This window comes from Xiphophorus hellerii, chromosome 13, assembly GCF_003331165.1.
Source record: "Xiphophorus hellerii strain 12219 chromosome 13, Xiphophorus_hellerii-4.1, whole genome shotgun sequence".
NCBI lineage: Eukaryota > Metazoa > Chordata > Actinopteri > Cyprinodontiformes > Poeciliidae > Xiphophorus > Xiphophorus hellerii.
The window spans coordinates 7,717,785-7,732,057 of NC_045684.1; the positions used below are offsets into that span (position 1 = coordinate 7,717,785).

General features: G+C 34.3%; 3 protein-coding genes across 3 annotated transcripts in view; 1 reads left to right on the plus strand and 2 right to left on the minus strand.

Annotated features, from left to right (window-relative positions):
- Window positions 1-1,642, minus strand: part of LOC116730908 (gastrula zinc finger protein XlCGF57.1-like) — a 31,475-nt gene extending 29,833 nt beyond the window's left edge. The window contains exon 1 of the mRNA XM_032580474.1: window positions 1,193-1,642. Coding sequence (XP_032436365.1) covers window positions 1,193-1,496 — 304 coding nt within the window. The 5' untranslated portion in view covers window positions 1,497-1,642. The remainder of the gene's footprint in view (window positions 1-1,192) is intronic.
- A 5,021-nt stretch (window positions 1,643-6,663) lies between these two features.
- LOC116730938 (uncharacterized) lies at window positions 6,664-7,978 on the plus strand. The gene is made up of 2 exons (XM_032580509.1): window positions 6,664-6,876; window positions 7,062-7,978. Exons 1-2 carry the CDS (start codon window positions 6,766-6,768, stop codon window positions 7,875-7,877), a joined length of 927 nt encoding a protein of 308 aa, XP_032436400.1. The 5' UTR covers window positions 6,664-6,765; the 3' UTR covers window positions 7,878-7,978.
- A 1,825-nt stretch (window positions 7,979-9,803) lies between these two features.
- LOC116730946 (gastrula zinc finger protein XlCGF57.1-like) lies at window positions 9,804-11,333 on the minus strand (the record flags this gene model as incomplete). The annotated part of the gene is made up of 3 exons (XM_032580518.1): window positions 10,743-11,333; window positions 9,954-10,661; window positions 9,804-9,881 (listed from the first exon to the last, which is right to left on the minus strand). Coding segments are annotated over exons 1-3 (1,377 nt in total), but the record flags the coding sequence as incomplete, so codon positions are not given.
- Window positions 11,334-14,273: the final 2,940 nt, after the last annotated feature.

A 14,273-nucleotide genomic window follows, 5' to 3' on the forward strand; every position in this document is an offset into this window, starting at 1 on the left:
AATTTTCTGTTAGCAGCTTTACAAATCTTTTACATGACATTACCAAGACACATTAAAACAAACCTTTATCTTGGCTTTTTTCTATTCTTCCATATTGTTTCTTTCTATCAATAAAAAAATAATTTCTACATACATTATCAAATATATATATTATTGTAAAAACAAACCACTTAATAGTGACATTGTGTGGTTTTGATATTATGACAGAAATTATTACTAAGAAAAATAAATAAAATCAGCTCCACTGAGGGGGCCCCCTAGTGGCCCTGGGGCCCTAAGCGGCTGCTTAGTTTGCTATGCCTTGTGCCGGCTCTGGCAATCAAAGCAGGAAAATTAATTTGTGGTGAATCTTGCATTTTCCTTCAAGTGCAAATCCATTTTATTTCATTTGAAAAGATTTTAATCAGAGTAAAACTGGTTAATATAATTTGAAAGAAAACTCAATCTCATTTTACTTTAAAGACAAAATTATCGCAAATATTTTTTTTCCAGATTTAAAAAAAACCCCACTCAATTCTGTACATTCTAGTTTTGATTTTAAAAACTTTTAAAATAAACCCCACTAACTCTCTCTATTGTACAGAATAATACAAATCAATCCCTCAAGTCCAATCATGTGAGAATGTTCTGGAAGGGAGTCCATGTCCGGTCAAACTCTGTTAATGCATGAAATAGTCAGTGGGCCCCCAAGCCTCTTCATCTATCAGCATCAGTACTGGCACTCCTCAGGGCTGTGTGCTGAGCCCTCTGCTCTTCACGTTGTACACACACAACATACAGTTTGACATAAACAGTAAGTTAATACAATAACATACAGTTTATCATTATTGTTTCTTGATACAGAATATGCCAAAAAAAAAAACAAGAAAGCATCTCTGAAGGAAAATGTGTCATGGTTGCACATCTCCAAGTATCCAAATGATCACATTTAACAAATACAAAAATTGTCAGCTTTATAGACATGAAACCCCTCCAGTCTTTCATTCTAGTTTTAAACCAAATCAGTTCTATAGTGAACCTCAACATAGAACATGTATGGAAAATACTTCTACTGCTTTTCACCTGTGTGACGCCTCGTGGCAAGTCAAACTACCTTTGCGACTAAAGATTTTTTCACAGTTCACACATGAAAACGGCTTTTCACCAGTGTGAATCATCATGTGCCAAGTTAAATGCTGTTTTTGACTAAAACCTTTTCCACAGGTCACACATGAAAACGGCTTTTCACCAGTGTAAATCATCATGTGTTCAGTTAAACTAAGTTTTCGACTAAAACCTTTTCCACAGTTCACACATGAAAACGGCTTTTCACCAGTGTGAATCATCATGTGCTTAGTTAAATGCTGTTTGTGACTAAAACTTTTTCCACATTTCACACATGAAAACGGCTTTTCACCAGTGTGAATCATCATATGCCGAGTTAAATGCTGTTTGTGACTAAAACCTTTTCCACAGTTCACACATGAAAACGGCTTTTCACCCGTATGAGTTCTCATATGAGCATCAAAAACAGATTTGAAAGCAATACACTTTTTACAGATGCCACATGAGAAAGGTTTTCTTCTTTCCTGATTTTGGTTCTCAGCTTCAGCAGCTTCCTGGAAGATGACTTGGTTCCTGTTTGGTTCTGATTCAGTGTGGTCTGTTTGCTCATCAACAGGAACCACCATGCAGGTATCAGTCTCCTGTTTCAATTCAATCTGTTCTTCACCCTGACTGCAGTAAACTTCTTTCTCTTCCACTTTTATCTGATGATCTTCTGGCTCTTCCTGTTCTTGTTTCACCTGCACAGGTTCTAACTCCTCCTGGTCCAGAGTGGATCTCCTCTCCTGCTTATAAACGTTACACTTCAGGGAATCTGGAGAAGAAAACAGAGAAAAAGAGTAATTGTTAACTTTACTGAAGTAAATCGTTTAAGGCAGAAATGAACAAAAAACCATTTGAAAATTCAAGAGCGTAGACAGAGATATAGATGAATCGACATATCCAGCTGACATTTGGAGAATTCTCAAATGAACGGATTTTAAACAAATACTATAAATTATATTCAAATTTCATTTTAGTCCACATTTTTAAAAGCCCTGAGGAACTCCATCCAATCATTCGACTCACGAGCCGATGCACCGCGGTGCTTCATTTGCTCTACTGTGACATCAACTGGACAATATATGTAAAATAAGCAACGTGAAAACAACACGAAGCTTTACAATGAATAAACAAGTTTAAAATGTTTGTGATTCTGATACATAAATTCTGATTAATCTGGTTGTATGAAACAATGGCTGGATCCAAAAGAAACTTGAAACAAATAGAAAAGAGGGTTGTGATTGGCTTGTTACTCGCTATGTCACCAGGGACAACGATTTATTATTTAGAAATAAAAATTTAACTGTGTCTTTCTCCATGAAAGACACACAAATCAGAAAAAAGTTTCACAAATCCCAAACATGGATTTAAATATTCTGCTATTAGAGCAGAATAATCCAGTCCAGGTTTTGAAGAGTGTAGTTCTTGCAGTTTTTAAACCAGAGTCTATTAAAGATGCGAAAGGAAGTGAAAAATTAGGTGGAATCGGAAACCAACTTCAGCTTCGTGTAGTTAAAGGAGGAAAAGCCATAAAAAGGTCATTTTATTTCTACATCAATAAGCCATTTTCACAGCGTAATTGTGATTCCTGCGTTCATTTACCGGTTAACAAAACATTTATACGGGAAAAGAACATTTACTAAAATGATCCTCATACAGAAAGGTGCAGACATTTAGACCTTAACCTGCATCCAAACGCTGGTGGTTCCTACCTATTCGGTGTAAGATTATCTGGGGCCTCCGGGAGAAATCCAGCAGTCTGCGATGATCATCCATCTCTTCCTCCGACTTGACGATGATTTCTTTAAACTCTGTGAATGTTTCTTCAGCAGCAGTTAACGGCTCGTTGATAAACTCGTTTAGAGAAACAGTCGAACATTCAACCAAACAGACCATGCGCCATTTTCTGTTTTTCTTTCCGTTTCCTCGTCCTTCTTCTTCTTCTTCTTTTCTATTATGGCGGATCACAAGCAACTTTAAGGTGCATACCGCCACCTACTGTACATGAGTGTGTAGCAGCATTACTTCACATCTATTAAATTCTATTTTTTAATTTTGTATTCTTAAGATAAATAAACAATGCTTTCCTTAATTTGTGAATATCTGTTATGTTTCCTTCATTTCCTAATATACCTTTAAGATTCCATTCATGCCCTATATTTCTAACTATTCTCTTTAATTCTTCCCTTTCGAGTTCATTTGACTTACAGTTCATCAATATGTGTTCTACATTTTCTTTCTCTCCACATCTCTCACATTTATCATAATTTTTCCTCCCTATTGTATAAAGCATGTCATTTAAGTAGGTATGACCTACTCTTAATCTACTAATTATTATTTCTTCTCTTCTGTTTCGTTCATTAATGCTTCGAATTCGAACTGACTTTTGTACTTCATATAATCTTCTTCCTTTCTTATCTTCATTCCACATTTTTTGCCATTTCTCCATTTCTTTACTTTTAATAAGTGATTTCCCTTCCCCTTTCCCAAAAGGAATTGAAATTGTTATTTCCCCCTCTAAAGCCCTTTTAGCTAATTTATCTGCCTTTTCATTGCCTTTTACTCCTACATGTGCTGGCACCCAACAAAACCAAACATCAATGCCACCCCTATATAATCTAAATAAAATATGATGAATTTCTAATACTAAATCTTTTCTATCGTTTCCTTCTCCCTTAATACTTTCTACTACTGCTTTGGAATCTGTGCACACCACCACCCTGTCTGGTCGGACCTCCTCAACCCATTGCAAGCTTAATATAACTGCCACCATTTCTGCTGTAAAAACCGTCGATCTGATATTCTTTTAGAAATAAATTTATTAAACTCTGATATATATATTCCTATTCCCACATATCCTTTTAAATTCTTAGAACCATCTGTATAAATTTTAAGATAATTGTTATATGTATTTCTTAAATAAATATCAGTCTTGATCCCTATTTCATTTAAATTCCAATCATTTTTCATTGTATTAATTTTTAAATCTACATTAACCTCTGGTATTAGCCATGGAGGAATAACGCTAATTGGATTAAAATGAGCTATTTCCTTGTCCTCTAATCTATACATTTTAATCCATTTCCTAACCATCCATCCAAATCCATTACTTTGGAACTTCAAATATTCCCAACAATTCTGTAAAATAATTGAATTCACATTATCATCTTTATTACTTTTGATTTTCATCCAATATGCTAAAGCTAATTTAATTCTCCTCATTTCCAGTGGAGTTTCCCCAGTTTCAATTAAAAGAGCATTAATAGGTGTTGTTTTTACTGCTCCTGTACATATACGTAAAGCCCTACACTGTAATCTTTCTATTTTTTGTAATGATGTTTTAGCTACTGCTCCATATATTATACTGCCATAATCTATTATTGATCTCATGAGAGCCCTGTATATGTTTAATAATGACTGTCTATCTGCACCCCAATTATTTCCAGCCACAGCCTTTAATAGATTAATAACTTTTTTTACACTTGGTTTCTAAGTTATCTAAATGTGTTTTCCATGAATACAAACTATCCAACCATAAACCTAGATATTTATATTCTGTTACTCTTTCTAACGTTTGTCCATATAATGTTATTGTTTCTATATTAATATTTCTCTTCTTTGTGACAACCATATAACAAGACTTGCTTGCTGATAATTTAAAACCCCATTCATAAGACCATTTTTCTACTTTACTAATTGCTTTTTTAATATTTCCTACCACATATTTAATATTTTTCCCCTTCATCCATATGACCCCATCATCTGCATATGGTGCAGATTTTATACATTTATCAGTATCATAGAAAATATCATTGATCATAATATTAAATAAAATTGGACTAATTACACTACCTTGAGGTATTCCATTTTCAACATTAAATTCTTTTGAATAATCATTCCCAATTTTTACTCTTATTTTTCTATCTAGCAGAAAATTTGCTATCCAATTATACATTCTCCCACCTATTCCCATCTGTTTCATTTTTATAAGTAATCCTTCTTTCCATAGTGAGTCATACGCTTTTTCTATATCAAAAAATACTATAATCATTAGTTCCTTCATTTTTAAAGCTTTCTCTATTTCATTACTGACTCTAGTTAGAGCATCCATTGTTGATCTTCCTGTTCTGAATCCACATTGATATCCATTAATTAGATTATTCTTCTCAAGAAAGTATCCAAGTCTATTTACTATTATTTTCTCCATCCATTTACTGAAATGAGAAGTTAGAGCAATTGGTCTGTAATTATTTGGACAGGTAGGATCTTTACCTGGCTTATTAAATGGTAATATTATTGCCCTTTTCCAACTATTTGGTATCGATCCTTCTTTCCATATTTTATTAAATAATTTTAATATTAATTTCAGTGTTACTTCTGGCATCTGTCGGAACATAGCATAACATAATTGATCCTCCCCTGGAGCTGAATATCCTGTCCCTTTCAATACTGTTTTTATTTCTTTCATGGTTATATTCATATCTAATGTTGACAAATATTTTTGATATTTTTCTAGTGAATTTTTATGATTTCCAATTTTTTTAATCATCTGCCTTCTATGAGTATCTGTCAACTGATCACCACTATGAACTGCCGCAAATGTCTCACCTAACAACTCTGCTTTATCTTTATTTAAAACCAATACCTCCTGTCCTCTAACTAATGATGGAATATTAACATTATTCTTTTTCCCCATCATTTTTCTAAACATTAACCAAACATTCTGTAATTTTATTTCTGAACCTATTGATGAACAATAATCTCTCCATGTTTTCTTTTTTGCATCCTTTATAGTTTTCCGAGCCTTTGCTATTTTCCTTTTATAATCAATAAGGCTTTCAATTGTTAAATTTTTCTGTAATATTTTAAAAGCTTTATTACGATCTTTAATTGTTTTACTACATTCATTATTCCACCAAGGAACTACTTTCTTCTGACCTTCCACTTTTATTTTTGGTATACTATAATTTGCAGCATTTAAGATATGTTCTGTTATTTGATTTGTACATTCTTCAATATTACCTTTTAATGTTACTACATGACTTGTTTCTTCACATTTTGTTTTAAATTTAAACCAATTAGCTTTATTAAAGCACCATCTTATTAATGTTAACTCTTCTTGTCTATTTATATTGTCATCAATTATTGTACTTACTGGAAAATGATCACTCCCTATTGTAGACTCCCAATTAACATCCCATTCACATGCATTAACAAGACAGTCTGATATTAATGTAATATCAAGACATGAAACTGCATTTTTATGTATATTTACTCTTGTACCTTTTCCATTATTAAGACAAACTAATGACCTTTCATCCATTAATTCTTCCACTATTTCACCATTATGATCTGTCTTCTTGCTACCCCATAGACTATTGTGAGCATTAAAATCTCCACACCAAACTTCTCTTCTATGTATTTTCCCTATTTCCTTAAATATTTCATTATCAAGATTTTGACATGGATTATAATAATTTATAATTTTAATATTTCCATAAAACTGAGAATCCTAATAACTCAATGTCTGCTAAGAATGTAACAATATTTTTTGTCTGCTAACACATCTAGCAAGTACCTAGATATATCTGAAGATAGTTGACTGTTCAGAGTACTCATAAAGTTCTGATATTATATCTGAAAACTTTTATAAATTTGTCCTCAGGCTATGACCAAGAAATGGCCTCGCTGTTACTTCTCTTACATCTCCTTCCACCGCAACCAGGAGGACAGAAGTCTCCAAAAATCAGTGCAAGTGATGCAGTTGAGAGACTTGTTGTCTTTCATAAGGTAATTGAAATTTAAAATATGCAAAATTATCTGTCTATTTCCTTTTATAGACATGCATAAATACAGATGTTTGAATGACAGCTTTGAAGATGTCTGGGCATACTTACATTTATTTTCGATGTAACGTGTATCGTAAAGCTGTATGTTTTGTTTCTTATGTTTGGTGTATATCTTTTTAATTTTAGTCATGCTGCAGTTTAGAGGAGCATCTCCGGGGTCAACAGGGTCTGCAGCCATACCTCCTTGCTGTTGGGCGTCAGAGAAGCAAGATTGACAGCTTCTACATCGTCATGGATAAGTGCCTCATCCCATGCCAGACAAACGGTTCTCTTGGAGCATTTGATGAGCTATTCAAAGCACATTTTGTGAACATTGTCTTTTCTCCTATTCTCACTATGGGTATGACGATATATTTGAAGCATTTGATTGTTGAACACCATAAACTCTTTAAGTTCTTATATTCACATCGAAATTTGATACCTAAGCATCATTTTATGATCCACTATCCATCTTCCATTAGGAAAATAGGTCCATTGTTACATATGTGGTCTATGAGGTTTGAGGCTAAACACAAAATGTTTATAGAATATTTTAAAAACTTTAAAAATATAACCAAATCACTTGCGAAAAAGCATCAGATGGCCACAGCTTATCATTGGGAAACAATAAGTATTAAAGAAAATGAGCATGGGCCTCTCAAACCATTTTCACTTAAAGATGAAGATGTGGTCAACAAAGAAATGCTTCAAATGATTTCATCAGGAGATGTTTTCTCAACCAGCTGGGTTAGAGTTGAGGGTGTTGAATACAGACCAGGACTTGCTGTTTGCAGCACAATTCAAGATGAGATGCCAGTGTTTTGTCAGATAAGTGATGTACTTTTAGTTGACAATACCTTTCTTTTGTTACCTAAACAGCTATTCACAGAAACATTTGATGATCATCATCATGCTTTCAGGATTGTTCAAAGTGAAGAAAGGCATTTAGTAAAGAAAACTTAAATTTCATAAGCCTTTTGATATTCAAAACTCTTATGGCGTTTCTAATGAATGCTTGTTCATCGTACCACAATTTAAAATGTTGGAAACACAGCTGCAAAAATAAAGTGCTCAAAATTGATGTACTTGTGTCAAATGTTTTTTCTTAAAAATTATTATAATTAATCATAATCATAAAGTAACTTTTTTTGAAGTAAATAACACTTGAAAGTGTTAAATCAACACTAAAAGTGGTACATTTTGTTCTTGGATCAGTGTTATCCATTATATGGATGAACCCTGTTTTGTGAGTTAAATAAGTAACTCTGATAAAGTGTTAAAATTTTAACTATATTGAAAGTGTTAATTTAACTCTGAAGAGTGTGGACTATATGAACACTGAAAAAGTGTTAAAATCCACTCTGTGGGAGTTAAATTAACACTGGGCTTTTTGCTGTGATCCTAGGTAAGTCCTGTTTGGTGGAAAATATAGTTAATTGTTTCCTAACAACAGACACAGAGGAGTTCACTGTCTCCCTTATTTTCACCGTTTTATTAATGAAAAAGGTGGTCAATTTGTCACAGGCCTCAGAGGAGAAAAATTTACAGTTAACAGAAGAAGATGGCTTTGTCAATCTGTCAATAATCAAGAACAACTTAGATGGATGTGGGGAGTTTGAACCGGCAACCCATCAGTTACAGGAACCACAGTGGCTACAACCAGTTTAGCTGTAGTACCACCATCTACTGGGTTCAAGTATGAGGCATAACATACACTAAAGGAAAACTCAAAACTTTTAATCTTCAATGAAATGTTACACTTTAACTTCTTTCTAAAATACATATATAAATACACATAAAAATTGTTTCAACATAAATGCATGCAGCAAAAAAGAGCAAAATATTACAGCTAAAACTAGAGAAAAAAAGCAAAATATTAAAAATAATCACATGTACTTTGTGCAATCAATGCATGAAAATTAGTTTGTGGTGAATCTTGCATTTTCTTTAAAGTACAAATGAGTTTTCTTTCATTTGAAAAGATTTTAATTAGGTAGAGTAAAACTGCTCACAATAATTTGAAAGAAATCTCATTTTACTTTAAAGACAAAACTATCACAAATACTTTTTTTTGCAGATGTTTTGAAAACACTCAATTCTGTACATTCTATTGTTGATCTAAAAAACTACAAAAATAAACCCCACAAACTCTCTATGGTACAGAATAATACAAATCAATCCCTCAAGTCCAATCATGTGAGAATGTTCTGGAAGGGAGTCCATGTCCGGTCAAACTCTGTTAATGCATGAAATAGTCAGTGGGCCCCCAAGCCTCTTCATCTATCAGCATCAGTACTGGCACTCCTCAGGGCTGTGTGCTGAGCCCTCTGCTCTTCACGTTGTACACACACAACATACAGTTTGACATAAACTGTATGTTAATACAATAATATACAGTTTATCATTATTGTTCTTTTATACAGAATATACCAAAAAAAACAAGAAAGCATCTCTGAAGGAAAATGTGTCATGGTTGCACATCTCCAAGTATCCAAATGATCACATTTAACAAATACAACAATTTTCAGCTTTATAGACATGAAACCCCTCCAGTCTTTCATTCTAGTTTTAAACCAAATCAGTTCTATAGTGAACCTCAACATAGAACATGTATGGAAAATACTTCTACTGCTTTTCACCTGTGTGACGCCTCAAGTGGTGAATTAAACTCACCTTGTGACGAAAACTTTCTCCACAGGTCACACATGAAAATGGTTTTTCACCAGTGTGAATCATCATGTGTTCAGTTAAAATCCGTTTGTGACAAAAACTTTTTCCACATTTCACACATGAAAACGGCTTTTCACCAGTGTGAATCATCATGTGCTGAGTTAAATCCTGTTTTTGACTAAAACTTTTTCCACATTTCACACATGAAAACGGCTTTTCACCAGTGTGAATCTTCATGTGCTGAGTTAAAATCCGTTTTTGACCAAAACTTTTTCCACAGTTCACACATGAAAACGGCTTTTCACCAGTGTGAATCTTCATGTGCTGAGTTAAAATCCGTTTGTGACTAAAACATTTTCCACATTTCACACATGAAAACGGCTTTTCACCAGTGTGAATCATCATGTGCTGAGTTAAAACCTGTTTGTGACTAAAACTTTTTCCACATTTCACACATGAAAACGGCTTTTCACCAGTGTGAATCATCATGTGCTGAGTTAAATTACCTTTTTGACTAAAACTTTTTCCACAGTTCACACATGAAAACGGCTTTTCACCAGTGTGAATCATCATGTGCAGAGTTAATTTCTGTTTTTGACTACAACCTTTTCCACAGTTCACACATGAAAACGGCTTTTCACCAGTGTGAATCATCATGTGTTCAGTTAAACTAAGTTTTCGACTAAAACCTTTTCCACATTTCACACATGAAAACGGCTTTTCACCAGTGTGAATCATCATGTGCTGAGTTAAATGCTGTTTTTGACTAAAATTTTTTCCACATTTCACACATGAAAACGGCTTTTCACCAGTGTGAATCATCATGTGCCGAGTTAAAACCTGTTTGTGACTAAAACCTTTTCCACAGTTCACACATGAAAACGGCTTTTCACCAGTGTGAATCATCATGTGTTCAGTTAAACTAAGTTTTCGACTAAAACCTTTTCCACATTTCACACATGAAAACGGCTTTTCACCAGTGTGAATCTTCATGTGCCGAGTTAAAATCCGTTTGTGACTAAAACATTTTCCACATTTCACACATGAAAACGGCTTTTCACCAGTGTGAATCATCATGTGCAGAGTTAAATTCTGTTTTTGACTAAAACATTTTCCACATTTCACACATGAAAACGGCTTTTCACCAGTGTGAATCATCATGTGTTCAGTTAAACTAAGTTTTCGACTAAAACTTTTTCCACAGTTCACACATGAAAACGGCTTTTCACCAGTGTGAATCATCATGTGTTGAGTTAAATGCTGTTTTTGACTAAAACTTTTTCCACATTTCACACATGAAAACGGCTTTTCACCAGTGTGAATCATCATGTGCCGAGTTAAAACCTGTTTGTGACTAAAACCTTTTCCACAGTTCACACATGAAAACGGCTTTTCACCAGTGTGAATCATCATATGCTTAGTTAAATGCTGTTTGTGACTAAAACTTTTTCCACAGGTCACACATGAAAACGGCTTTTCACCAGTGTGAATCATCATGTGCTGAGTTAAATGCTGTTTGTGACTAAAACTTTTTCCACAGGTCATACATGAAAACGGCTTTTCACCAGTGTGAATCATCATGTGCCGAGTTAAAACCTGTTTGTGACTAAAACCTTTTCCACAGGTCACACATGAAAACGGCTTTTCACCAGTGTGAATCATCATGTGCTGAGTTAAATGCTGTTTTTGACTAAAACCTTTTCCACAGTTCACACATGAAAACGGCTTTTCACCCGTATGAGTTCTCATGTGAGCATCAAAAGCAGATTTGAAAGCAAAACGCTTTTTACAGATGTCACATGAGAAAGGTTTTCTTCTTTCCTGATTTTGGTTCTCAGCTTCAGCTGCTTCCTGGAAGATGACTTGGTTCCTGTTTGGTTCTGATTCAGTGTGGTCTGTTTGCCCATCAACAGGAACCATCATGCAGGTATCAGTCTCCTGTTTTAATCCAATCTGTTCTTCATCCTGACTGCAGTAAACTTCTTTCTCTTCCACTTTTATCTGATGATCTTCAGGCTCTTCCTGTTCTTGTTTCACCTGCACAGGTTCTAACTCCTCCTGGTCCAGAGTGGATCTCCTCTCCAGGTTATAAACGTTACACTTCAGGGAATCTGGAGAAGAAAACAGAGAAAAAGAGTAATTGTTAACTTTACTGAAGTAAATCGTTTAAGGCAGAAATGAACAAAAAACCATTTGAAAATTCAAGAGCGTAGACAGAGATATAGATGAATCGACATATCCAGCTGACATTTGGAGAATTCTCAAATGAATGGATTTTAAACAAATACTATAAATTATATTCAAATTTCATTTTAGTCCACTTTTTTAAAAGCCCTGAGGAACTCCATCCAATCATTCGACTCATGAGCCGATGCACCGCGGTGCTTCATTTGCTCTACTGTGACATCAACTGGACAATATATGTAAAATAGGCAACGTGAAAACAACATGAAGCTTTACAATGAATAAACAAGTTTAAAATGTTTGTGATTCTGATACATAAATTCTGATTAATCTGGTTGTATGAAACAATGGCTGGATCCAAAAGAAAACTAGAAACAAATAGAAAAGAGAGATGTGATTGGTTTGTTACTCGCTATGTCACCAGGGACAACGATTTATTATTTAAAAATAAAAACTTTAACTGCTCAGGTTTAGGTGAGTTCTCTGTCTTACCCGCTTCATTACTCAACACATCACTAATGAAAAGTTTGATCTTTGTTATTTGCTTGTCAAACGGGAAAAAATAAACTATAAAAGCAATTTTCAAGATTTTTGGACATTGAACTTCTTTTATTTATGTAACTGTTTGGTGTATTAGTTGAAAAATGTGTTTACATGAAGTAGCTGTAAATTCCCACCCATATTGGGCCCATGAATGCACCTTTGCCCATACGTCATTGTGCCCCTTTTCCCCATAGACATATATAAAGAATAAACGCCTCATAGCGGGGCTGAACCCCGGTATTACACTAAGCTGATAGCTAATATTAGCTGTTATTTTGTCAGTGGACATAAATACAGTATAGTAATATTCTAATCACAAAATATAAACTGTAATATGTCCATCTTACTTGTGAAACGTTATCCCCCGAGATCTCGCGTCATTAGTCTGTCGATCTGAACACAAATATCTGGCAGGATATGGAATAATCTAAATCAATGTTAGGGAATATTTAAAACTCATCTGTCGGATGAGCGCTGGCGCCGCAGGATCATCAATATATGTGCTGCTGGTAGGATAAATGGATTTTTGATGTGTCACTTGTGGCTGGTTCAGTGTAACGTCAGTGTCGCTTTTTATATTGTTGCTACTAGGCCTGTCACGATAACAAATTTTGCTGAACGATTAATCGTCTCAAAAATTATTGCGATAAACGATAATATTGTTTGAAGACCATTTTACACTGATTTAATGGAAATGACGTAATAATGCATGCGATTTCCTGCCAAAGATAGATACACTTTATTTTCAAAAGAACATTTAACACTGGAACTGATGAACAAAACAAAACAACCAAAACCATAAATAACATGGATTCTCAGTCTCCATTAATAAAAAATCTACTTGAACAAAAATTAAACAACATAAAGCCAAAGTGGAAATAAATACTGCATTCAACCAAAAGAGTGCAGATTATAAAGTCTGTATATCATGTTGCCCTATAGTAATAATTAGATTTAAATAGAGAAGATGGGCACATCGACTACCCGATGCAATAGTTCACACTACACAATCCCCCCCCTCTCCATACGACAATTTTAGAACGTTGATCGTTCTCTAAGATTGTCGCTTGCGATTTCGTAACCGATCATCCTGTAGTGTGTGGTGTGTGCTACTAATTTGGTTTGCAGTTGTTTTAAGTCTCAGACTGCTCCTAGTGTTTGTTCTGGGTTGCTGTGCTTCATTGGGTTTTAAATTAGAATAATAAAGTCTATTTTTAATATTATAAAAGTATGTATAAATAAAATATATTTTGTATACTACTTCTGTTTCATAATTTTAAGCCAGACTTGCCTGGGTACTTTTAATAGGGAGAGCCTAGGCCACTTGATATTATTTGAAACTCCACGTCGTCTGTCACGATCCGGGTTTTCTCATGTGTTACACCTACGTATGAAACATCACCTCAATGCAGCAGTGGCTTGTTGATTGGACTTTTATATGAGGTTTAGTTTGACAGATAATAACACCTCTATTATTGTTTCATGCTGTTTGCATTGCAAGGCTTTACTAGCTTATATATGCACGTTCCAATTAGTAATTACCTGAGATCATTGGACGAAGCTGAAGTTGGTTTCCGATTCCAGCTTCTGATTCAGGAAATGGCTAAAGGGCGAGTCCACTTAATTTTTCACTACCTTCCACATCTTTAATAGAGTCTAGTTTAAAAACTACAACAGCTAGACTCTTCTAACCTGGACTGGGTTAATCTGCTCTCACAGCAGAATATTTATAACCATGTTTCTGATTTGTGAAACTTCAATAAAGGTTGATTTCACCACTTTTTAATCTCTGTTATAGTATAACTGCTCAAATTCCCAAACTACCATAACACCTAAACTCTTGAAACCTGGACAAGATTATTTTCAACTAACAGCAGAATATTTAAAACCATCTTTGTGATTTGTGAAACTTTTATCCGATTTGTGGAACTTCAATAAAATGCCATTTTTACCCATTTTTGC